This window comes from Scardinius erythrophthalmus, assembly GCF_964197995.2.
Source record: "Scardinius erythrophthalmus genome assembly, chromosome: 14".
In the NCBI taxonomy this organism is placed as follows: domain Eukaryota; kingdom Metazoa; phylum Chordata; class Actinopteri; order Cypriniformes; family Leuciscidae; genus Scardinius; species Scardinius erythrophthalmus.
In genome coordinates this window covers 15,382,912-15,410,676 of record NC_138234.1, presented here as the reverse complement: position 1 = coordinate 15,410,676, position 27,765 = coordinate 15,382,912, and the positions used below count along the sequence as shown (strand labels likewise).

The 27,765-nt window shown below is 36.9% G+C and overlaps 1 protein-coding gene across 1 annotated transcript in view; it reads right to left on the bottom strand.

Annotated features, from left to right (window-relative positions):
* Positions 1 to 10,913, bottom strand: part of LOC308702143 (NACHT, LRR and PYD domains-containing protein 3-like) — a gene marked incomplete at its 3' end in the record, with an annotated part of 35,918 nt that extends 25,005 nt beyond the window's left edge. The window contains exons 1-5 of the mRNA XM_081384810.1: positions 10,828 to 10,913; positions 10,539 to 10,623; positions 9,931 to 10,126; positions 8,007 to 9,837; positions 6,572 to 6,742 (exon numbers count right to left, since the gene is read on the bottom strand). Coding sequence (XP_081240936.1) covers positions 6,572 to 6,742; positions 8,007 to 9,837; positions 9,931 to 10,126; positions 10,539 to 10,623; positions 10,828 to 10,898 — 2,354 coding nt within the window. The 5' untranslated portion in view covers positions 10,899 to 10,913. The remainder of the gene's footprint in view (positions 1 to 6,571; positions 6,743 to 8,006; positions 9,838 to 9,930; positions 10,127 to 10,538; positions 10,624 to 10,827) is intronic.
* Between the last annotated feature and the right edge of the window lie 16,852 nt (positions 10,914 to 27,765).

Genomic DNA, 27,765 nt, shown 5'->3' with positions numbered 1-27,765 from the left:
GGAACGCGGTCATTCTTAGAAGTATGGATACTAATAAATTAAGGAATCGTGATTCGTGACATTTTTAATTTCCGATTTACTTTTGAAGTATCGGTGCACCGTGCAACAGAGCAAGGTAGGAAACGTACTTCAATATGTCACTCCTCGCGTCATCTTTTTCTACGAGTCGTGGACCACTTGTGTTCGCACATGCAGCCATCTCGCTGTAGTGTTTTGTCACATGACACTGACAGCGGCAGGTTCTTTGCTGCGTGCGTCAGGAAAAAAACACAGACGTCCATAGGGAGGCGTTTTTTTTTTTTTTTTTAAGTATCGATACTGATAAATTTAGGTATCGTGATTCGTGACGTTTTTAATTTCCGAGTATCGCGATACTTTTTAAGTATCGGTACACCGTGCAACACTAATTCACACTCATGCACGGTGTTGCTGATAAACTGGATATAACTTTTATGTGAAAATAAATATGATAAACAAGACATCCAAAGTACTTGTTATTAATTTAATTCCATCCAAAAGACATATTTTTGATTTTCTTAAATAAATATGACAATCACATTATCCCATATGATAATCGCTTAAAATATGATATCACAATTTCAAAATTCAAACATTTTAAAAGAGAACAATACATCATGGATGTTTAAACCAATGAGCGTTAAGCTGTGTCGTCAGCAAGTCGTTTCCTATTGTGTTTTTGATCAGTGCAGTCGGTGGAGAGCAACTGTTTACGACTACAGACAAGTCCGCATCGCCATCGCAAGAGTTTTTTGACATACGTCAGCATGGCATCAGACACAGGCCCACACTCAGACACATTTCTCCGGCTTGCATCCGTTCAATGGTTCATCCACCATTGAATGGTTCTGCACAGATTTTTCTCATCTCAAACGAGCCTAATAAATGACGGAAACTGAAAGCATAATATACACTTAAACTAATGATGAAACGAGGAACGGTGTGTGTAATCAATGTGAAAAATAGAAACTATGACAACAGAATTGTAATGTTAAAACAATACATTGATGTTAAATATAAAACAAAAAGTTATAATGCATAAATCATGTTTACTCACTTTATTTTCTCCACTTTGCTATGAGAGTCCATCAAAAGAGCAGAGAGCTTCTCTCCATCCAGATCTCCTAGTTTATCTCCACTCAGATCCAGTTCTGTCAGTAATAATGGACTTTTACCCAGAACTTTAGTGAGATACTCACACGCTTCCAGTGCAGCAGGACTTTTCAAAAATCTAAACAAAGTAGATTATCATTTTATATCACATAATCTTAAAATTGAATGCCTTTTGCAACACTCTTCCTTTTTAATGGGCCAAGTTTATGTACATAGTGTGTGGTTAGTGTCTAAGTGCAAGATTTTGGATTTCTTTTGGAGCACATTTTTAAAATCTAGCAACATTCTTTTAGAAGCTAACATTCACAATAAACTAGAAGGAATTTTTTTGTGTTCATTTTTAAAAATTAACAGACATTACCAATTTATTTATTGAACTGTTGTTAGATGTGAGGTTAAATATATATTTTTTCATTATTTTACACAAAAATACAATGGAAAATTGTAATGTTAAGTGATGTTATTCAACAGTATTTTAAATGTTTATTACAATTGTATAAAACATTTGATTTCATGCACTTTCAAAGGGACAGACAGAGTTTCTAGTAAAAGGAAACACACAGATTTCCTTTGTGCACTTAAAGTATGGTAACTGATTAAACACTTCTGCTATGCTATGTTAAACCAATGTGTTTATGGCTTATGCTTATGTTCCTTCCTAAATTAATTTACATATTGTATGTGATGGAAAGGATATTTTAAAATTGCAGTTTTAATACATATTTAAACATTTTAATCACCTGATGGTCTTTAATTTATAGAGTTCATTCAAAATACTACACTTTATAATTTTAAGACACTTACATCAGTGTTAGTTTACAGTCTGGTTTTTCTGCTACATCAAGGAGCTCCTTCACTCCTGATTGTCCAGGATCATTTCCTGTGAGATCCAGCTCTATCAGGTGTGAAGGGTTTGATCTCAGAGCTGAAGCCAGAGCTTTATAACCTTCTTCTGTGATTCTGCAGTCTGAAAGTCTGTAAAACAAAAATAAGTTTGGACAGAGATTAGTTGTGGGCTTATAAATACATTCTTAAAAACAACTAAGAACAATATGAACTAAACCACATTTACATAGTTTATTCAGTTACATAATTGATTACGATATTTAAAATAATTGACATGTGAAAAGTCAAACTATCCAAATAGTGAAACTGAGCTGAAAAGAATAAATATGAAATTTAAGCCACTGTAGTTTTCATTTTCAGTTAATCTGATAAAAGGGACATTTACAAATGTATATTAACATTCAGAAATGTTGATGAATAAAAATACACACTTGAGTTTCTCCAATCTGCATTGTGTATTTTTCAGCAGAGGACAGATACTCATTATTCCTGAATTTCCTAGTTTATTCCCACTCAGATCCAGCTCTATCAGGTCTGAAGGGTTTGAATTAAACGCTGAAGTCAGAGCAGCACAACCTTCTTCTGTAATACTGTTATTATTCAGCCTGAAGTGAAAGAAAACAAAGACAGGAAGCATTCTTCAGTTTATTTCAGTCTCAATAACAGAGAGATAAATCAATATGATGGTTTATTTAATGGCCCCCCAAAACTTTAAAGAACAGCAATAATAGTATTCAATTAGACTCTGAAACTGATTACTTTGCAGAGTATATAACAATATAAAATACTCACTGAAGTATGTTGAGTTTACAGTGTCTATCCTGCAGTAGAGCAGCGAGCTTCTTCACATTTGAGTCTTCTAGTTTACGTCCACTCAGATTCAGCTCTCTCAGGAGTAATGGGTTTTTACCCACAATTCCAGTCAGATACTGACAGGCTTCATCTGCAGCAGGACCCAAAAACCTGGAGAGAGAAGATGAATTAACTTTGCGTAATGAAAAACAACATTCGATTATGATGGGGAAAAAAAGTGTAAAATGTTTTTTCTTGAATTTATTTTGATCCCACAGACAGTATTAGTTAAATAATATTTCTGTAAACAATTCACTTGCATATATCTTTTCTGTTACTTCATCAAATCTCACCTCAGTGTCTTCAGTTGAAACTCTGGATCCTGTAGTAAATCATCGAGCTCCTTCACTCCTGATTGTCCAGGATCATTTCCTGTGAGATCCAGCTCTATCAGGTGTGAAGGGTTTGATCTCAGTGCTGAAGTCAGAGCTTTATATCCTTCTTCAGTGATACTGCAGTCTGAAAGTCTAAATAATAAAACTGTAATCAATTACTCATTTAATTAAAAAAAATTCATTATCAGCATTACACCATTAAGACATTTATAATGTCCAGCACCTCAAAAAGATTAATATGTTTTTCAATAGTTTATGTTTCTATGCATATTGTGCACCAATGCATTCACTGCTGACTACAGTACCTGCCAAATAGCATGTTTGCCAACATTTTAAACTTTTTTACCGGCCAGCTTTAGGCTTCAATATTATTGATTCATGTTTACATGAACTGAATTCAGACCTGAGTATCTGCAGTGTACACTGTGAATTTCCCAGTAGAGTGGAGACTTGTGTTACTCCAGAGTCTCCTATTTTATTCTCACTCAGATCCAGCTCTCTGAGGTTTGAAGGGTTTGAGTTAAAAGCAGACGCCAGAGCAGCACAACCTTCTTCAGTAATACAGATGTGATTAAACCTGTAGAAACAATGTGAAAAATATAGCTAAAAAAGATATTATATTTTATTTGGCAAGCCTGTAACAACCTAGATCATAGATGGAAAAGACCATTCACAGCAAAAACAGGCCATGCACTAAGGAAATATATGTTTGAGCTTTTTCAGTTATCGAGGTTGAGCCAAAAATCTAGGGCTAGTAAACGAAAGTAGGTTTTTGAAATAATTTCCTATATTTAATGAAAGATTCGATTGACAGCGGTGGTCCTAGAAGCAAATTTCTTTTGAATTTCTCACAGGCCTCTAGGTGCGTGAGTCAAACAGGCCCAGCGAGTTTCGTTTCGATCGCCCACCACGTCCTTTTTCTCGTGACCACAGACTGAGACCGTACATGGGTGTACTGAGTTTGGTGGAATTATCTCATTCCGTTTAAGAGGGAAAGCCAATAAATATTGTCAGTCAGAATCTTTCTGCACTGGTTTGGTTGCAATTGGGCAAAAATCCTCGGACTAGTTTGCAAAAGTAGGTTTTTCCATATAACCCAAAATACAAAAACATTTGGATGAGGTTCCTCTTGAACCAAGGATTTCAATGATATAATACTCTTGTGTCTGTGACTGACAGTTTGGGAGTTATGAACCATTATGTGCTTTGATCGCTGTAGCGGCACCATCAGGCCGATTGGGGTGATCCTTGGTGATGTTGTAGACAATGTGAGTACTTCCATTCCTCAAAGTTTCAAGTCTCTACAACTTACAGTTTGGTCTGCCCAATCACTTTTAGGTGAGAATGCTAATCCTTGTAAATTTTAACAATTACAATAGGGTTTCAGGGCTACGTATTTGAACCTCTAACAAAGAGAACAAAGTGATATCAAAATCTCAGTTATACATACAATTAGTTACACAACTAATAGCTTTGCTACTGCTTTTATATATCAATGTGAGATCTGAATACATATTTTTTATTCAGTATTGTGCCTTTGTATTACACATTTAGATTTACTTACTTCAGCTTTACCAGTCTGCACTCTATATTTGCAAACAGAGACGAGATGATCTTCATTCCTGAGTCTCTGAGTATACTCCGACCTAAATCCAGCTCTTTCAGATTTGAAGGATTTAAATTTAAAGCTGTAGCTAAAGCATTACAATCTTCTTCTGTTATATGGGTGTTATTCAGACTGTATAAAGAGAAAACTAAGGTTCAGTATTACCTAAGTAAATATGTGTTAGATACTACTTTAAGTGACAATTGATAATGGTGATGCAAATACAAAAGAAACATATTTACATTTACATTTATTCATTTAGCTGACGCTTTTATCCAAAGCGACTTACAATTGCTATATATGTCAGAGGTCGCACGCCTCTGGAGCAACTAGGGGTTAAGTGTCTTGCTCAGGGACACATTGGTGTCTCACAGTGGATTCGAACCCGGGTCTCTCACACCAAAGGCATGTGTCTTATCCATTGCGCCACACCACCCACTACATATAGCAATTCATTCAGCACTCTTTTCAAATAATAAATAAAAAACAGGTTTAAAAGCACTTGAACTTGTCATAATAACAACGATACAACTTACATCAGTCTGTTGAGTTTACAGTGTTTATCCTCCAGTACGGGAACAAGTTTCATCAATCCTGAGTGTCCCAGTTGACATTCATTCAGATTCAGCTCTCTCAGGAGTAACAGGTTTTTACCAAGAACATCAGTCAGATTCTGACAGACTTTCTCTGCCTCAGGACTCAAAAACCTACAGAATGAAAATTCAACCAAATTGAATTAAATTCGCAACTAAGCTTGATGTAACATTTGATTCTAATGAAAAAAAGTCTGAAATGATTAATCTTGAATTTACTTTTATTGAAATATTTCAGTGCTACAGTACTTTCATAAAGTAATTTGCTTGCATATCATTCATTTTGTTTTATTTCCTAATGTCACCTTATTGTTAGTTGACAGTTTGGATCCTGTAGTAAATCATTGAGCTTCTTCACTCCTGATTGTCCAGGATCATTTCCTGTGAGATCCAGCTCTATCAGGTGTGAAGGGTTTGATCTCAGAGCTGAAGCCAGAGCTTTATAACCTTCTTCTGTGATACTGCAGTCTGAGAGTCTACAGAAAATAATATAGAGATAATATCACTGAATATAGAGACAAATGAAATTACCAGTGTTAGACATTAACTCACCTGAGTTTCTCCAGTTTAGAGTTCTCTTTCAGTCCATCAGAGAGCAGCTTCACTCCTAAATCATTCAGATTATTATTGCTCAGGTCAAGATACTTCAGACTGCTGGAGGCTGACCTGAGAACTGAAGCCAGAGCTAAACAGCTTTCCTCTGTTACCGCACACTGGATGAGTCTGAAAAAAAAAGTCAATGTATTTGATTCAAACCAGCTTCACCAGTATGAGAAGAATGCTAGCACCTCTTGAGGCCCAGGAAGTGAGTTTTACTGCATATCTCTTAGTACAAGGCCTCAGTTACAGTCTCATAGTTTCATGACTCATGATTAGTTAAGATACAGTTAGCAGGATACTGCAATCTTTCATGATTCTTATTATTCATCATTTTTCATTTGGACCTTGCCACAATCATTTTTCTATGTTATAATTCATGTGGCTTCTTCAATATTGAAAAAGCAGAGCAGATAGATCTACAACCAGCAAATCATGAATTCATTATGGTCATGAAGGCGATGTAAATTTACCATATTTGTTTTTGAAAAAAAGTAGATAGTATAGTAGTGGTAAACTAATTTTTAGTCGTCACAATTTATGTTAATTAACTAATGGTATTGACATCTATTATTTATACACAAACTTTGTATATCTAAATCACACCTTACCTCAGTATCTCCAATTTGCACTTTACACTCTTTAGTCCAGAGGAGAGATGAATTACTCCTGAATCCTGTAGATTATTATTGTTCATATTCAGCTCTTTCAGATTGTTATCTGAGTTGAGAGCTTTAGCCAGACTTGAACAGCTTTTGTCTGTTAAGTCACAATCATTTAACCTACAAGAAATAATTTAGAAATAACGTAAAATTTAATACAAACAATGGATTTGCTATATATAAATATTTTTGAATTACCCATTTAGTAATTTTAGACAAACAATAAATATATTCTAGTGTGGTGGGCTACACTAACAATACAACTAACCTCATTATGCTACATAAAAACAAACACACATGATTGAATAAAATAACTGTAATCTTTAATCAAAAGGAATTTAGTTTGATTTAACTTTCTTAATGAGTCTGCAGAGGTGGAGAATCTGGGAGTTAATGATGATTTGATGAGGGCGACATAAGTATATATTTTGTCACATGACACACACAGAGATCTGGAGGGCAAAACATCCATAGAACTACAGCACAGATCTGTCACCTTTTTACACCTTTTCCTAGCTAAAAATATTTAGATTACCTCTCAGAATAAGAAAATCAAAGATAAATGAACAAACAACAAGATTTGTGAAGCCGCCGCAGCATTTTAATCACTAAAATGGCTGGACATTGTAAAACACTCAACGTAAAAACAAAGCTATATGTTTAACTGCAGTGATATTAAGAGATCAAATTCAGTATACTCCCTAATAATGATGCATACTATATAGATGCAAGCAGAATACAACCTCGACACACTGTATGTCAATATGATTTGCAGAATTTAATTTTAATGACGTTGTGTTTCTTCCTCTACAAAAACAATTGTTGAAAAACAGAATGTCCTAGGTGCTTAAAACTATTTTACACATTTTTTGCTATCTTAATAATCAATAATGGTTATAGTTAACCATAAAAATTGTAAATAAATATGATTAAATAACATTAGTAGTGTAGAACACACTCTTTATAATTGTTGTGAAATTGCTGTTTTATTTTGCACCGGCATTCATAGGGTTAATTCAAAGGTTTTCAAATCCTGGGCGAGGAACTAGAGAGTGAGTTAGGCTGGTGCGCCTGTGATACATTTGTTCTGCGTTACAACTGTCTGTCGTTCTTCAGACATTACAGTATATACTTATATACCATATGATTAATAATTTCTTATGGAGGATTAATTTTTAGACATAAAATCATGTCTTCAACCTGGCTCCTGGAGGCCCAGTGTCCTGCAGAGTTTAGCTCCAACCTTAATTATCACATCTGAACCAGCTAATCAAGATCTCCAGGATTACTTGAAAATCACAAGATGAAGCAGGTTAGATATACACTTTGTAGGGCAGTGGGCCTTCAGCAGCCGGGTTGAAGACCTCTGCTTTAAATTACTTACAGAGCTCTTTTGGAGATTTTCACAACTTCCAACAGTCTGAAGAGACACTCGTCTGATTTCTTGAATTTCTGAAGCTCAAACTCCTCCATCTCCTCCTCTGATGTCAACAACACAAAGGCCAAAGCAGACCACTGGGCAGGTGAAAGATCACCAGATGAGAGACTTCCTTCTCTAAAATGGGTCTGAATCTCTTTCACCAGAGTTTGATCATTCAGTTCATTCAGACAGTAGAACAGATTGATGGATCTTTCCGGAGACAGATTATCTTCAAATTTCTGTTTGATGTACTGAACTATTTCCTTTTTGCTCTGGTCATTGTCTTCTTGCTGTGTCAACAGTCCTCGTAAGAGTCGCCGATTGGACTGGAGAGACAGACCGAGGAGGAAGCGAAGGAAAAGGTCCAGGTGTCCATTGTCACTCTCGAGCGCCTTGTCCACTGCAGTCTTGAGCAAATCAATCATGGCTTTATTGTTGTTTTCCTCTTCAGCAAACTCTTGATTAAACACACTCTTCTTGTTGATGTCTTGAAACAGATGTGCATAAAGGCCTGCAATAAACTCTTGAATGCTCAAGTGAACAAAGCAGTATGTGGTACCAACAGTGATCCCTGTTTCCTCCTTAAAGATCTGGGTACACATGCCAGAATACACTGATGCTTTATAGACATCAATACCACAGTCTTCAAGGTCTGTGTCATAGAAGATCAGGTTGTTTCTTTCCAGCTGATGAAATGCCAGTTTTCCCAATGAAAGGATGACATCTTCATCCCAGGAAACATCTGGTGTGTATTCTCCATCATATTTTTGTCTGCTCTGCTGGATCTGAAAGCGGAGAAAGTGTGTGTACATTTGTGTCAGAGTCTTGGGAGTGTCTTCAGTATTTGATTCCTGCAGTGTTTTAGAGGCTTCATCAGACTGATTGTGTTTTACATCATTATTTCTTTTCTCCTCCAAAATGTTCTGGAGAACAGTGGCTGAAATCCAGCAGAAGACTGGGATGTGGCACATGATAAAGAGACTCTTTGATTGTTTAACATGATCAATGATTTCATTGGCCTGATTCTCATCTGTGAATCTTCTTTTGAAGTACTCCTCCTTTTGCGTGTCATTGAATCCTCTTATCTCTGTCAGTCGGTCGATACAGTCAGGAGGAATCTTACTGGCAGCTGCTGGTCTGGTGGTGATCCAGATGAGAGCAGAAGGAAACAGATTTCCCTTGATGAGGTTTGTCAGAAGAACATCCAGAGAGGCTGGTGATGATACATCACGCCAAGTCTCATTGTCCTTAAAGTTTAGAGGAAGACGACATTCATCCAAACCATCAAGGATGAACAGGACTTTGAATCGATTCCTTCTTGTAAGGCTCAGTCCTTTTGTCTCTGGGAAAAATGTAGATATAAGATCCATCAAACTTTGTGTTTCTTTCTCCTTTAAGTTCATCTCTCTGAATGGAAGAGGAAATATGAAGCTGATATCTTGATTTTCTTTTCCTTCGGCCCAATCCAGAACAAACTTTTGCACAGAGACAGATTTTCCAATGCCAGCAACTCCTTTTGTCAGTACAGTTCTGATCTCCTGGTGTTGTTCAAGTGCTTCAAACAAATTTGTGCATTGAACTGGTATATCTTGTGAATCAGGGCACCTGGAAGCAACTTCAATTTGTCTGACCTCATGTTCAGTATTGACCTGTTCACTACAACCCTGAGTGATATAGAGATCTGTGTAGATGTTATTCAGAAGTGTGGAGTCACCGTGCTTTGCAATTCCTTCAAACACACATTGATACTTCTTCTTTAGGCCACATTTTAGCTGATGAATAAAGATCAGCTCATCTAAACACAGGAACAAATACATCTATTTATAGTTTTAATTTTCTCTTCTACATTTATAAGTGTTAATCTGACAGATGGTCATGAGTCTCTTACCTTCTAGAGTATCGGCAGCTTCATCTTGCTTCATCTCTCTCAGGTAGTGTAGTGTGAGATCAAGAGCTGCTTCTTTAATACTGCATCTGTTCTCATTAAAGTCCTTCACTAAGCATCCTATGTCATCTTTTTGTAATATTTTCTTAAACTTGTCCAACTCATTTTTCAAATAGGTGATTATTTTGCTCTCAAGATTCTACAAACAAAGCAAAAAAAAAAATTAATAAACAACAATAATAATAATAAAACCGTACATGTACATTTGGTATAAACTAATAATAATAATAATAATAATAATAGGCATAATAATAGGCATAATAATAATAATAATAATAATAATAATAAATAAGTACAAGTTAAAAAAATCAGTTAAAATAAAAATACATAAATTATTAGCTGTCATTATTATGCAGTTTTTATTATGCATTATTAAGCTGTCGTTATAAATAAAAATAAACAATTTTCACATTTTCATTCTTATTTTATGAGTTCTTAAAATGAAAAGTAAATGGTCAAAAATAATTAGAAATTAAATAATACATGATAAATAATCCATTTGTTTGTTATAATTATTAAATATTTATGAAAATTTAAGAAAGTTTTCCTACCTGGAAGATCCACAGGAGATTGTCTGTGAAATTCTTGTGTTTCCTGTCAGTCTGGAAATCTGAATCTAATGTTTCATATTGAAGCCTGTTAGCGAATAAAATAAATAAAAAGACTGCATTTCCAGGAGAAATATTACCAAAATGTCCAGTAAATATTTTTAGCAAAGACAAAAAAAAAAAAAAAAAAAATACTCTGGTAAATATTAGAACGATACAGCTTTAAGATAATTATTCATCAATACACTTTCAAACACAGTCTGTGACCAAAAATAAGAAACACATGAAATACCTTTTGGTTGGTGATGGTGTTTCCTCACTGAAGTTTGGTTGGTCACCATGTTTTGAACAGTCACTCTTCATAGACACAGAGCTGGACACATGTGAGCCTGATCTTACACTAATGAAACAAAGAACAGAGAGAGAAAAAAAACACTTTACTACAGGAGATACTTCAGTCTCATTTTAAGAGGACGTTTAATGCTACAAATGGTAATTAAATACAGTATAGTTGTGTATTTGTCCCTCTCGTGACTGGATAGATGGATTTATTCATGTTTGGTTGCATGATCTTTTTTGGTAAATTTATGCCCCCTAGTGGCTGCCTGAGTGTAAGGCCTGTCCAATCGGTCCAATGACAGTTTCCAATAAGAGAGTGAAGGTTTAAAGGGATAGTTCACCCAAAAATGAAAATTCTGTCAGTAATTACTCACCCTCATGTTGTTCCAACCGTGTAAGACCTTCGTTCATCTTCGGAACACAAATTAAGATATTTTTGATGAAATCTGAGCCTTGTCTCACTCCTCCGTAGGCTGCTAGGTGGCCCAAACTTGCTGGCCCAGAAAAGTTATTAAAGAGATCGTTAATATAGTCCAAGTGACTACAGTGGCTCAATCTTAAGTATATCAAGCGACGAGAATACTTTTTGTGCGCAAAAACAAACAAAAATAACGACTTTATTCCACTATTCATTTCCTTCTCTCTGGGCCTCGTAGTGTTTTTGCGCTGCGCGTCTGTGTTATACGTAATCACGCATCACACACATGACCAGCGTCGGCCAATAGTGAGCCTACGTGGTGACGTGTAACACAGACGCGCTGCGCAAAAACACTACGCGAACCAACTAGAGGTCGAGAGAGAAGGAAATGAATAGTAGAATAAAGTCGTTATTTTTGTTTGTTTTTCCGCACAAAAAGTATTCTCGTCGCTTGATATACTTAAGATTGAGCCACTGTAGTCACTTGGACTATATTAATGATCTCTTTAATAACTTTTCTGGGCCAGCAAGTTTGGGCCACCTAGCAGCCTATGGAGGAGTGAGACAAGGCTCAGATTTCATCAAAAATATCTTAATTTGTGTTCCGAAGATGAACGAAGGTCTTACGCGGTTGGAACAACATGAGGGTGAGTAATTACTGACAGAATTTTCATTTTTGGGTGAACTATCCCTTTAATGTGTGTTCCTGTCTTTTCATTGTGGCAAAGTTTTAATTCCAATTTTAATTCCAATTAAACTCATCTGACTCCATTTTATCATGACATCGAATTTAGGTTAGAATGCCAATTGGTTATTGGTCATTTATATAATAGTTTAGCAGTAAATTTGATTATTCTATTTAACGATTTACTTTATATTTTACCCGTTCATTTTAGGAATCTATGTCGCTTTGAGGTCCTCATGCCGATAGTTTAAAGCGGGTCTCACGATCACAAACTCGTCAGTTTTGGTCACTAAACAGAGGTGATTGGCGAATCTCTTTAAGGGATATTTCACCGCTGGAAAGATGAATGTGTATTTAAATTGGGTCATTTATGTAGTAGAAATGGGTAATTATTTTAGAAGTTGACTGAGAAAAGCCACACTCTAAAAAATGCTGGGTTGTTTTAACCCAAATGTGGGTCAAATATGGACAAACCCAGCCATTGGGTTACATTTTTTAATAAAATTTTTAACCCAATGTTTGAGTTTGTCCATATTTGACCCAAAATTTAGTATTTTTAGAGTGCAGAAAATAAATTTTTGGCTCATGTGGATGAAAGACAACAACTCCCAGAATGCACTCGCTTCGCTGCCCTATGAGGCCACTCCCAAGCCATGCCTACTGGCTACAGAGGGCAGTATCGGAAGAAATGATACAACTAGGCTACTGGTTGACTCGAAACTGAAAAGACGCCGTTTTATCGTGAGCCTATCGTGACCCCAGCTCGAGTCTGCCTGGGCTCTTCGGACATGTCCGGCCAGGATTTCGAGATCACCCAAAATGCCCGGGATTCGGCTTTTGCGTTCTACAGTCGCCAGGAAGCACGGTAATTCGAAAATACTTCAGGTTTTCTACTGATACAAAGTTTAATGCTAATCGGTGAAGAATCCCTTAAATAGGTAAAAGATTTAAGAAGTAAACAAACATCACAAAGACAGCACTTCAAGTAATAAAAAAAACATTATTGGGTATGGGGTTAGAATTATTGCATTATTCCAAATAAGCAGATTAATATTCACAAATAAATGTAAAGAGATTCACAAAAATGTATCAAATTCACAAATAAATAGATTAAGATCCACAAATAAATGTAAAGAGATTCACAAAAATTTATCAAATTCAAAAATAAATAGATTAAGATACACAAATAAATGTAAAGAGTTTCACAAAACATTTTAAAAATTCACAAAATAAATAAAATGAGATTTGCAAATAAAAAAATATTTACAAATGTTTTATTATTTTACACACATACAACTCTGCCTGGCCATTATTTTTGAACCGCTTTCTGTGCATTTGTAAATCCCCTCGCACATCTGTGGATTTTGAAACACTTCTAGCGTTGACGTGCAGACAAATCCACAAATAATTGGACTCCACCCACCGTTTACTCAAGCCAATCAGATAACGTCCACATTGAGCTGGCCAATCGTAGCACGTTCTCGCTATAACCAATCACGTTTGGCTTTACACTTGGGGCAGGAACTGATTTCTTGCACCCTTGAAAGGAGCAGAAATAATCTTTGGGTGCTTCGTTCAAATTGAGCTGAACTGTTTGTGTGGTTAAAACACTCTGTTTGATTGATTTAAGTATCATACACATAATAATTGGATTACATTGGTCATGCTCAGTCACGGCTCCAGGATTTGTTTCTTGGGGGTATTAAGGCAGGGCTTAACAGTTCAGAAGTGCATCAATAACGTCAATATCTTGCATTTATTGATTTTTTTCCCATTTATACCTTAAAACTAGGAGTGCAACAGATCGCAGTTGATCTGTGATCCGTGACCAGGCCCCGCACGGTACGGCACGCATGTGATTCGCGGATTAACTGGCAAGTTTAACTATCATAGAGTGTAAGTTTATCATTTGGACGTGTTATGTCCAATTTACGGACACATACACACAAAATGATGTCAAAATACTCATCTCAGCAAGTATTCTCTCGTTTATGTCATAAATGCACAGTTAAGAAAGAAACTGGATGTTTGTCAGTTTATTCGGTCAATGCATTTGGTCTTAAAGTGACAGTCACAGGAGCCTAATATTCCTGCTGTTGTCCGTGTCATTAATGTTAATAAAACAACCAAATACAGCTTTAACAAAGATGAACCTACTCAATTAATTTCTACAGTGAACAAATGCAATTTTACATTTAGGACTAATTATTCATTTCTGTACCTGAATACTACTGTTAGACTTTGTTATTTAGTATTCATCTTTGGCTTGTAATTTATGTATTTGTTCTTTTTTTATTATTGACTGTTCAGTTGTCTTTAATCATTTATTTACATATATTTTTACGTGAGAGAAGGGGTACGTCGGTATATTTCTATTACCCAGAAGTGAAACATTATGTGAATTTAAAGTGGCTGCGTTATAAATAGAAATATGGGTATAGCCTAAATGTATGTGCTGTTGTTGGTTCCCATGACATGCAACATTTTAATGTCTTAATGACAGCAAGAGTTTCTTGGCTATAAATAATGATATGACCCACTTTCCAGTAGCAGTTTTAACATTAAGTGACATGGTATCTGACGCACAGAAGCCAATGGCACATGTCACTATGCGTATTGGCACATCCGGTGGCACATCCGGTCTTCATTGGCATGTGCCAGTGGATAGTGGCATGTGTCACTGACATTATTGGCATGTGCCAGTGGTAGATAGTGGCATGTGTCACTGACATCGCGACATGACACCTGACTGACACCGAGTCGCGGAACATGTCACCGTGTTGCGACACCAGATTAATTGTAGACGTAATTGTGGCACAAAATCCTAAATAAATAGCCTAATTTTGTGATATTTAAAATATCAATTAAACGAATTAAAGTGCATTTATATTTTTTCAAACGTGTTATTTGTGTCATGTCTGTATTTGATTGGTATGTACGTGCCACTGAATGTTTTGTAATACCAGTGCTACTTTATGTTGTTTATCTCGCAAAGTCACAAACTGCCCATTCTAGGAAAAGACACAAAATAAATCTATCAGATTCTCATCTGTTTCAAGTCCTTCCAAAAAGTGTAAAAAAATAAATAATTCAAAATCATTTGTTTGTTAGGCTATGTATCTGAAAAGGAGTATACCGAGCTGCTAGCAATATTCTTTATTTATACAAGTGGCAAAAAGTGCTCAGTGCATTTTAAAAATTCAACAAACGTTCGGTAGAGCAGGACCTTCCTCAGTAGCCTACCTTTAATATTTCAAAAATAATTTTATGGAATTATTCAATAAATAAAATAATTTTTTGTTGTACAAATTAACTATGTGCATATGTTACATAATCTACATTATACTCCGGCAGACAGCTGGAGGTGCCACAACATAAAGAGACATGTCAGTTTTAGTGACACAGGCCAACTGGCATACCAAAACGTGAGATGTGCCAATGGATTGCGTCATATGCCACTTGCATAACAATTTGCTTTATGCTGTCAAAAAATATGATTTATAACATCGCTAAGTTAATGTGTAGCCTACAACATACATAATTCGATACAATTATTTTTAAAATATTAAAGCCACAGATAAGAATCTTGCGCTGGCAAGTGTTACACTCGCTTATTCTGACACCTACTGGCGTGTGTCTGTGCAGCATCACGCAAAAATAAAGGTTTACAGTAACGGACGCGACTGTTAATACGTTATTCGTAGTGACCCATGATAGATTTATTTCGTGTCTTTCCTAGAATGGGCAGTTTGTGACTTTGCGAGATAAACATCATAAAGTAGCACTATTACAAAACATTCAGTGGCACGTACATAACAATCAAATAGGTAGGCTACAGACGTGACATAAATAACACGTTTGAAAAAATATTAATGCACTTTAATTCGTTTAATTGATATTTTAAATATCACAAAATTAGGCTATTTATTTAGGATTTTGTGCCACAATTACGTTTACAATTAATCTGGTGTCGCAACACGGTGACATGTTCCGCGACTCGGTGTCAGTCAGGTGTCATGATGTCAGTGACACATGCCACTATCCACTGGCACATGCCAATGAAGACCGGATGTGCCACCGGATGTGCCAATACGCATAGTGACATGTGCCATTGGCTTCTGTGCGTCAGATGCCATGTCACTTAATGTTAATACCGCCTCTCCCACTTTTTCTGAATTTTACTAGCCCATTTTATTTGTCTCTCATAAGATTATATAATCAATATACATGACAATAGGCTTTTATTACAAAGTTACATCTATCATTGGGATACCAAATTTATGTACTTAACAGACATTCTGCATTATAGAAATGAGTAGAAATAAGTAAATCAAATGTAGTCCTACATAAACGGCCAAAATAAGATTATCTATGATAATGTCTATAACAGTAAATGTATGAGAAAATAATTAAAATTAGCTCCAGAAGTATGGGAGACGAACAAATTCACATTTGTAAACTTATATCGTGGCAGACGGGCAGACGTGCAGACGTTAAAGGGATACTTCACTTTAAAATGAAAATTCTGTCATCATATACTCACCCTTAAGTTGTTTCAAACCTGTATGGATTTATATCTTCTGCTGAACACAAAGGAAGATATTTTGAAGAATGTCAGAAGAAATAAATTCATACAGGTTTGAAACAACTGTCAACTTGATGACAGAATTTTCATTTTAAAGTGAAGTATCCCTTTAAGACGTTCAGACGTTCTCCACACGCATGCCAGACGCACGTTCTCCAGACGTTCCTATTTATGGCCTTCTGATAGGCTCTTTAATATGACTTTGCAGCACACACTCGTCTCAATGAACGTGGCGTCTGCGTCTGCCGAACGTGACGTCTGCGTCTGCAGAACGTCTCGTCTGCGTTTGCCACATCACTCGTTCGTCTGCAGAATGTCTCGTCTGCGTTTGCCACATCACTCGTTCGTCTGCAGAACGTCTCGTCTGCGTCTGCTGCAAGGGGGTTTCCAGCACATTCCACACACTTATTCGTTCTTTATTATTTTTCCCCACTGATCTTCAATTGTATTTTATTAGCAATTAAGTGATTTTACCTTGCTTATGTATAGCTTTTTATTCCAAATAGTAAATATTAATTTACACAAATGATCATGTTAAAATTTGTGTTTGCCATTGTTTCTTGTCAACATATCCACAGCCTACTTATGAAGAAATCATGCACTATTCACCACTAGGAGTCTCTTGACCAACACAAAAGAACGTAGTTGTAAACATTTGGGCTAACTAACATATTTGTAATTTGTAATATGTAATGTTTAATTTTAGAGTTGTAATATTTCGTTTTAGAGTTTCGCCGAAGTTTGATTGACAGGCGATCTGACAGTTAACAGAAATATACTTAAAAACAGTTAGGCCTACACCTCAAAAGAGAAAGGCGAGCACAGTTTATTATTATTAGGCTATTATTATTATTTAGCCTAAATGTCTTTGCTTGTGCATAAAAACATTTAGATTTGTATCAACAGGTACAGAAATATTTTGGCACAATAGTCATAAAAGACGGAAGAGAATTAACATAAGAGCCAGAGTTTCTCTTTCAATTCTCCCATGGTTTTAAACATCACACTTAATCCTTTTTTTGTATTGGTCTTAAGTAATATTCTAATTTTCTGAGATACTGAATTTGGGGTTTTCATTAGTTGTCAGTTATAATCATCAAAATTAAAAGAAATAAACATTTGAAATATATCAGTCTAGTGTAATGAATGAATATAATATACAAGTTTCACTTTTTGAATGGAATTACTGAATTAAACTTTTTCATGATATTCTAATTATATGACCATCTATATATATATATATACAAAACCCAAATCTAGTTGCAGCGCGCGCCGCCATGGGAACAAGGACAACGTCTCTTGCGCGGATCAATTGTGCTTTTAATAGCTCTTTTTACGATCAAACACGTCCCGCAATTTTGTAACGGCAGACACTGCATTTTACAACAATCACCGATTGTGCTGATTCTGACGTAGCCTAAGTTTAGAGAGAAATGACAGCGCACTGTGATGGGAAAGATGATGCGCTAGACGAGTACGCGGCTAGTTTTTAATAGTTTTACCTCACATATCTTCTTTTTATAATCCTTGGAAGCCGAAATCAAAAATAAAATTAGATTAACTACCTAGATCAGATGTATATTTCATGGGCAGACTCTCTCGAAGCACTCGGCAGATATCATGAACATCGTCAGATAGCTTGTGAAATACTCAATAGTCCATTGGATGTGCATCAAACTAACATATTCCAACATATTTCGAAATTGTAACATGCTTATTTGCGAAAATATACTTATAATTCATCTCCCACTTCATTTTAAATCTGCATTGGACCTAACTATGTTTTGAGGGTTGATTTTAAGGCAAGAATAGCACTCCCTCTTGATCCCAGTTCTGGGACACCCGACCCCTACACAAGAATGCGCAAAAACAAGGGCTAGGGCAAAAATCGAGGGGAAGGGGAGGTATTGGGACAGGCCCATAATATCCTATATATAAATAACAGATGCAGACGTCACGTTATAAGACAGACGCAAGTGTCACGTTCATTGAGACGAGTGCATGTTGCAAAGTCATATTAAAGAACCGATCGCAACCGCTGGCACACTGCACTGAGCCGTGTTGAGTAGAGTGTTAAATACGTGTTAGCGAAAAAAACAATGAATAACTTCACTGCTACACGTGAATGACGCGTAACGTCTGACACTACACTTCACTGCCACACGTGATTTACGTGACGTCTGCGTGACGTCTACGCCTCGTCTGCGCCTTAAATTTAATGGAATAAATAGCAGAAAAAAAAAATTAAGACGTTGAGTGAGACGTTGAGTGAGACGTTCATTGAGACGAGTGTGTGCTGCAAAGTTATATTAACCCTCTGGGGACCAAGCTGTTTTTGGGGTCCTTGAGATGTTCTGACATGCTCTGACATTTGTGCTTTTTTCAGTTATTTATAAACATGTTAATGGCAAAGGTGTAAATTCACTCTATATAGCACAAACAGGGCTACCATAATATGCGAGCACCGTGTATGTAGATGTTTGTATTTTTAAGAGAATAATGTTTATGCGTGGTTATTGGAAAAAAATTAAATGAAAGTTGCTGAATTAAGACCACAAAACACATATTAAATATGTGTCCACAAGACTTTTGAGTAATTGATGTTGTCCCTTTGAGTTCTAGCTTCAAAATTATGTGAAAATAGTCTTGCTTTATCGTTCACAAAAAAAAAATACATTGATTTAAATGGTGTAAAACAGGTTTTGCTTGGAAAGCCAATATGCGAGGGGGAGGAGTAGTTTACACCTTAAATTACAAGGTCCCACCCACTCTGCATAATGACTCTGCATAATTAGCCATTCATTCAGGTGTGACACTGACTGAGCCACAATGCAAGGACAAAATATGTAGGCTATTTAGAAGACTTATATTGACCATTTAAGATTTCGCTTACATCTATCTTGTAAATATGTTTTGCTATTTTATTAAAAATGTTACAATTACAACAATAATTACAATTTCAACAATATTTCAAGTGTACTCTTTCTTTGTAAAAAAGAAAAAGAAAAAAGATTATAGGCCTACATTTTATCATATGTATTCATTAGTTTGAATATAGCAAATATATATATATATATATAATATATATAAATATATATTATATAAATAATATAGTTATATATAGTTATATATATATATATATATATATATATATATATAACGTTAGATATGAGCAGAAATTGCTTTGATGTGGCAGTATATTCTACAGTAGCCTAAAAACTGTACCCAAATCTAGTCAACAAGTGACTGACTGTAACGTTGTTTTTATGAAATATTAGGGCATATAAATGCTAATTTGCAGTTTAATACGTTGCTTATACAAATACATTTTATTTCAACATATTCCAGTCGATTTTTACTCATCTCAGTAGGCTATAGCAAAGCAGTTTATTCTTTCACACACAGACGCGCGATTCATATTTAGGCTAAACAGTCTTTACAAATATGTACCCTTCATTCATCTCACAGAAAGGCGAGTCATATTCTAGAAATGCGATTCATCTTTTTGCGGTTTGCATAGGCCTACACTAACGTTATTCCATAACGTTATTCCACACTTGAGAAAAGAAAACAGCCTACCTCACTCCTCAGCGGGATCTGCTCCTCATATCAGGAGATATTGCTCCTCATATCAGAGGAAACTTTTCTCCATAAACTTTTCTCCATAAGGTAGGCTATTATGGTAGGCTCGATTACGACGCGCTTTGTTTACAGCTGATGTGGGGGCGTTTCACAGAATGAAATGGTTCTCAGAATTTGCGTTTGAATAGCACGCGCTCTCCGGGGCGTGGTCAAATTACTTTTGAATGGCTCGTAATGAGCTCGACTGGAGTCGCTCTCTTTTTGTACAGATTACAGAAGCTGAGAATATTTGTTTTTTATATAAATTACTTCATTTAAAAGCTGCGATCTCAAGCTTTATGCCCGTGGGTCTGTTTGCCTGTTTGACTGAATTTTCGCGGAGTTATAGATCATTTTCGAACGCGTTTCAAATGGGAGTTTACTGACAGAGAGAAGGCAGAAATTGCATCATGTTAATATTTCTTTATTTGTCAAAAAGCAAAACACTTTATTTTTATTGTGAGTATACAGAAAAAAAAATAGAAACTGAACAGGATCGATTGATGTATTACACGAAAATGAAAGATCAAAATTAACAGAGCATTTAGTGTTTATTTTCATTGCTAAAAAAAAAAACGAGCAAAACGCGCGGGCGCGTTTTTGGTCCCCAGAGGGTTAAAGAGCCTATCTGAACGCCATATATTTACAGACATAATCCACACGTTAACTTCTAACGTGACGCCGCTGTCACGTCTGTAAAGATCAACAGCTACACGTTATTGATGTGTCTACATGACGTGATATTTGCGTGTACGTCTCCATATAAAACAAATGGAGACGTATACACACGTATACATGTGTGCTATCTGTCGTGCTTGTCAGTCTCGTCGCCGAATGGAACATTTCGAGCGCCATAGATCGGAAAGCCATAGACACACACCGTTATACATTCCTACTGTGCAATCGCCGTGACGTCGCCGCCGGTCTGTCGTCAGCAGTCCCTATCAATTCCATTCAAAAATCTACACGGACTGACGGCAACGGAAGGGTAGACTGCTCCTTCTCCTTCACCAGGGTATATATATACAGTGGAGTAGTGTTGTCACGATACCAAAATTATTGTTTCGATACCGATACCAAGTCAAGTATTGCGATTTCGATACTTTTTCGATACTTTTCCTGAAAAGGGAGAAACACTCTCAAATATCATTGCTGTGCTTTATTTTAAAACCGGGACAACATTTAATCATATAACACACTAATTAATGAACATATGAACAGCAGATATATTAAACATTTGAACAAAATATGAAATATCAAAATATAAAAAATAAATTAGAGCAATGACATTCAAGGTAAAAAATATATACATTTAGCAGCATTATCTCATTTATCATAAGAAACACAAGAGCTTTATCTTGATTCTGAACTTTGAATAAAAATATGAACAGCGATTATATTAAACAATGTTTAATATTGGTATGATAAGCCTTATTGGTGATATATTTGACGTGGGGAGAGAGTTGTGGAAGGCCTATACTTCATGTTAAACATAAATATATATAGCAGCAAAGACAACGTCGGCAGTGTTGACTGCAAAATAGGCTACAGAATAATTCGTTCAGTATTGAGAGGTGCAATATTTGAAAATCGATCATATGTTTTAAATTACATTTTATATTGTATTTGTCAAATCTTTCAAACATCAAAATGTCATTGATTAATATGTATTCGTGTCAAAATGACATAGAAACATCTTTTCCTATTCTATTTTGCCTGGAAACGCTTCCAACACGTGTGCGTGTCGCGTGAAAAATAGATTTCTAGAATGCACGCGTTTTCCGCGCGTCTCGAGCTGCACCCAGACGCGTGTGTCACGCAGGCAGTTAACATCATGGGAGCCGAAATAAAAACGGACACGACACGCAGTGTGTGTCAGGCCTTTACAAATCTGGAACGCGGTCATTCTTAGAAGCGATAGCCTACTAATAAATTAAAGAATCGTGACGTATTTCATTTCCGGTTTTCTTTTGAAGTATCGGTGCACCGTGCAACAGAGCAAGGTAGGCAACTTACTTCCATATGTCACTCCTCCTCGCGTCATCTTTTTCTACGAGTCGTGGACCACTTGTGCTCATAGACAGTATATAAACGATTATGCTCGCACATGCAGCCATCTCTGTAGTGTTTTGTCACATGACACTGACAGCAGCAGGTTCTTTGCTGCGTGCGTCAGGAAAAAAACACAGACGTCCATAGGGAGGCTTTTTTTTTTAAGTATCGATACTGATAAATTTAGGTATCGTGACGTTTTTAATTTCCGAGTATCGCGATACTTTTGAAGTATCGATACATCGTGCAACACTACAGTGGAGAGAACAAGTATTTGATACACAGGTTTTCCCACTTACAAAGCATGTAGAGGTCTGTCATTTTTATCATATGTACACTTAAACTGCGAGTGATGGAATCTAAAACAAAAATCCAGAAAATCACATTGTATGAATTTTAAGTAATTAATTTGCATTTTATTGCGTGACATAAGTATTTGATCACCTACCAACCAGTAAGAATTATGGCTCTCACAGACCTGTTAGTTTTTCTTTAAGAAGACCTCCTGTTTTCCACACATTACCTGTATTAACTGCACCTGTTTGAACTCGTTACCTGTATAAAAGACACCTGTCCACACACTCAATCAAACAGACTCCAACCTCTCCACAATGGCCAAGACCAGAGAGCTGTGTAAGGACATCAGGGATAAAATTGTAGACCTGCACAAGGCTGGGATGGGCTACAGGACAATAGGCAAGCATCTTGGTGAGAAGGCAACAACTGTTGGCGAAATTATTAGAAAATGGAAGAAGTTCAAGATGACGGTCAATCTCCCTTGTTCTGGGGCACCATGCAAGATCTCACCTCGTGGGGCATCAATGATCATGAGGAAGGTGAGGGATCAGCCCAGAACTACACGGCAGGACCTGGTCAATGACCTGAAGAGAGCTGGGACCACAGTCTCAAAGAAAACCATTAGTAACACACTGCGCCGTCATGAATTAAAATCCTGCAGCGCACGCAAGGTCCCCCTGCTCAAGCTAGCACATGTCCAGGCCCATCTGAAGTTTGCCAATGACCATCTGGATGATCCAGAGGAGGAATGGGAGAAGGTCATGTGGTCTGATGAGACAAAAATAGAGCTTTTTGGTCTAAACTCCACTCGCCGTGTTTGGAGGAAGAAGAAGGATGAGTACAACCCCAAGAACATCATCCCAACCATGAAGCATGGAGGTGGAAACATCATTCTTTGGGGATGCTTTGCGGCAAAGGGGACAGGACGACTGCCATATTTTGAGGGGAGGATGGATGGATGGATGGATGGGGCCATGTATCGCGAGATCTTGGCCAACAACCTCCTTCCCTCAGTAAGAGCATTGAAGATGGGTCATGGCTGGGTCTTCCAGCATGACAACAACCCGAAACACACAGCCAGGGCAACTAAGGAGTGGCTCCGTAAGAAGCATCTCAAGGTCCTGGAGTGGCCTAGCCAGTCTCCAGACATGAGCCCAATAGAAAATCTTTGGAGGGAGCTGAAAGTCTGTATTGCCCAGCGACAGCCCCGAAACCTGAAGGAGAAGGTCTGTATGGAGGAGTGGGCCAAAATCCCTGCTGCAGTGTGTGCAAACCTGGTCAAGAACTACAGGAAACTTATGATCTCTGTAATTGCAAACAAAGGTTTCTGTACCAAATATTAAGTTTTGCTTTTCTGATGTATCAAATACTTATGTCATGCAATAAAATGCAGATTAATTACTTAAAATTATTTTAAGTTTTATATTCCGTCACTCACAGTTGAAGAGTACCTATTACAGACTTCTACATGCTTTGTAAGTGGGAAAACCTGCAAAATCGGCAGTGTATCAAATACTTGTTCTGCCCACTGTATATATAGGGTATCCCTATCCACTCGCCAAACTAAACTCAACTGCTAAACTCAAATGTGCTTTCGCACTTTGGCTGGCGCTGAGCCAGAGACGGACGCGCTCAGCTATGTCTTATATCACAACTATTCAGTGTTTTGAACCACATAATGTTTATTTTAGGTTCCAGACATTTAAAATCACATGCGTACTAGCAAAACAATGAATTTGAGTTTGTAAAATACACACTGATATCTATGGAAGCGGAATAATAATCCTTTCCATTATAATTAGATGTCACGTTTTATTCCTATCAGATACACATTGTGTCAGTAGCTTTAAAGTTTACTCTATTCTGCTCCCAGTTCACCGGCCACTCACTTACAAAACACATCCACTTGCACATATTTGACAATCGGAATATCAGATATTTCATGCTATAGCTAATAAATTTGTAAATATTTTGAATAACAAAGTAAAAATGACATAAAAGCAGATCATCATTCATTCAGTGCTGTTGTGATTGCAGTGTGTCACGTGACAAGCAGTGATGCATCACCATGGAAACAATAAAGTGACAGGTTCTAAATAACGGTCACCTTGAAAAACTCACGCTGGGGGGTCAGCCAGAATATTTTAAACTTGCATGTGAAAAGGTTAATCACGTTGTCAGCGTTCACTCAAACATATTTGCTGAAATAAAAAAAATGGACGGTAATAAGCGCCAGCCTATGAGATTGCCGTTTGCACGTTATTTCCGCCCACTACCAGAGAATCCGGCACATCTTCCTCTTGTTCTTAAAAGCTGAATAATTCCAAATGAATGCCGTTATTTTGACCGGAAAATACAACAAAGAATATATTTTACATATAGTGCGTCGATTCTGCGTGGCATGTAAGACTCTCTCTCTCTCTCTCTCTCTCTCTCTCTCTCTCTCTCTCTCTCTCTTTCTCTCTTTGCGTGTGCACGAGAAACACAACTCAGTAAAGCGACGGACGACGGTGCATCATGGGAGTTTACGGTACATCAAATAAGGGAAAACTGTGAGTATAGGTCTCTGCAGGACAGTAATAGGAGTAGCCAGATCAGTGGGCGAGGCAATAAACAGAGAGGTGTTTTCGACAGTGATTTGCCCACATCACAGTGAGGGTAGGGTTTAGGGGTGGGATCCGGTGAAGGGCATAATTTTCATTGCATAATTTATAAACACCCACCAGTTTGAAAACACCCACAATTTAGAAACGCCCACTTTTGTTCCTCAGAGACCCCATAATCATCCATTGAGCTGAATTGAAATAGTACAGATCGCTCTCAAGCACTCAGTGTTCAGCGAGTGAAAATATATCTATGCTAAACTTATGCTTAGCCTCTAACACACACACTGGCGAGTAAAATCTAATAATGGCTAATGATAGAGTGAAACAGCTTACCAGACATCTCACCACAGTGGAGAAATTAGCAAATGCAACACTAAAATGTAAAGCACATGAAATACCTTTTGGTAGATGATGGTGTTTCCTCACTGAAGTCTGGTCCATCACCTTTTGAATGGTCACTCTTCACAGACACAGAGCTGGACACATGTGAGTCTGATCTTTCACTAATGATGCAAGGAACAGAGAGGAAAAAAAATTACTACAGGAGGTTTGATGGCCTTATCTTTCCATGGTGAATATGCCCCGCGGTGTCTGCCTGTGTAATTGTGCTACTGGAACAACACAATCTCATGAAAGTGCGTATCTATAGCACGAATGATAATTCTCGTATAATTTATACGCCAAAACGAGTTTTAGCGTTCAAATGATACGCACTGCAAACCCCTTGGGTAGGATTAGGGGTGAGGAGGGCGTGCATATTACACGCCATAAAGTGCGTATCATATGCACGCGAAAACTGCGTACCATATTTACGCTAAAACTCGTTTTGGCGTATAAATGATACGAGATATTATCATTCGTGCTATAGATACGCACTTTCATGAGATTGGGCTCGTCAAGTTGTCTCACATACACCAAAAGTGGAGAAATTAGCAAACATAATGCTAAAATGTAAAGCACATGAAATACCTTTTGGTAGATGATGGTGTTTCCTCACTGAAGTCTGGTCCATCACCTTTTGAACGGTCACTCTTCATAGACACAGAGCTGGACACATGTGAGCCCAATCTTTCACTAATAACACCAAGAACAGAGAAAAAACCCACTTCACTTTAAGAGGTTAATTTGTCTCATATTCCTGTCTCAATCTCACTAAATATTAAAACTATATGAATTATTATTCTTAACTGTAGAAGGAGAAATTATCAAACATAATGCTATAATACTTTAGACACATTTGTTATATTTTGCTGTGTTTGACATTTGATTAGCTTAAAAAAAGTAATTTTATAATCCTGTCACTCCACAGAGATTCAGTTGAATGGGAACAAGCTTTGTTCTAATTAAACTATTTCTCATTAATGCCTCTAACTTTCCTACAGTTTAACATATAGGTCACTTTTAACCATGCAGGACAGAGACTTAGCATTAATAGCCAATTTTACCCCATTGCAATGGTTGCTAAAACTAAAGACACTAACAGACGAGAAACTGTGTCTGCTTTGCATCATTTGACAAACATAGGTTTTACACCACATCTCCACTGGACACGAGCAGCAGTAAGCAATGAGAATTAAGACTGGTGCAAAAAGCCACAGAGGGCAGAACTTTTTAATAAAGGTTAAAAATAGTCGAATATGGTGCGTCGCTTAAGGTTGGTGAGTATCAGAACCTTGCTTCACATTGAGAGGAAAAATCTTGCAGGGTGAAGAACTAGCATGTCTTACCTCAGTTTCTCTGAGAGACTCATCTTAGAGAGAGAGTCCTTTCCTCGCTCTTCTGACATACTGCAGCTAAACAACCAGTGCTAACAGATCAGCACTGGGATCTTTGTGAAATCAATCAGCTCAACATGACCTGGAGATGACAATGTTACTGAGATGTTACAAACAAATATACTGCCATGTAGTGCAACAAAATGGACCTATGGTACCTAATCATTTCAGATCATTCAATAAGATTAAACTGGCTTCCATTCTATCTAAATATATAAGAAAATTAGGAAACAGATATTATTATCATGCTTAAAACATTGAGGGGGCTTTCTGTATTGCAGTTTAATATCATATACACTCAATATTTATTTCAAAACTGTTTATTATAACTTCAAGTTTACAATCTATTTAATTATTTTCAAAATGGTAAAAATGTTCTTTAAGAAGAACGTAACCTGAATTATGGTCACTCATACATTTATTATATAATTCATTTTTGTGTGAACCGAATACTATATTAAGCAGATATTATATTTAGCAGAGTTTGGTTACAATTTTGTTTGACACGAATTAACATTCACAATATGATGTTGTTTTTCGGATGTCCCGTCCTTCGGATGAGACGTTAAACCGAGGTCCTGACTCTCTGTGGTCATTAAAAATCCCAGGATGTCTTTTGAAAAAGAGTAGGGGTGTAACCCCGGCATCCTGGCCAAATTTGCCCCTTGGCCTCTGTCCATCATGGCCTCCTAATCATCCCCATACACTGATTGGCTTCATCACGGTCTCCTCTCCACCAGTAAGCTGGTGTGTGGTGAGCGTTCTGGCGCAATATGGCTGCCGTCGCATCATCCAAGTGGATGCTGCACATTGGTGGTGGTTGAGGAGATTCCCCCATCTATGTAAAGCGCT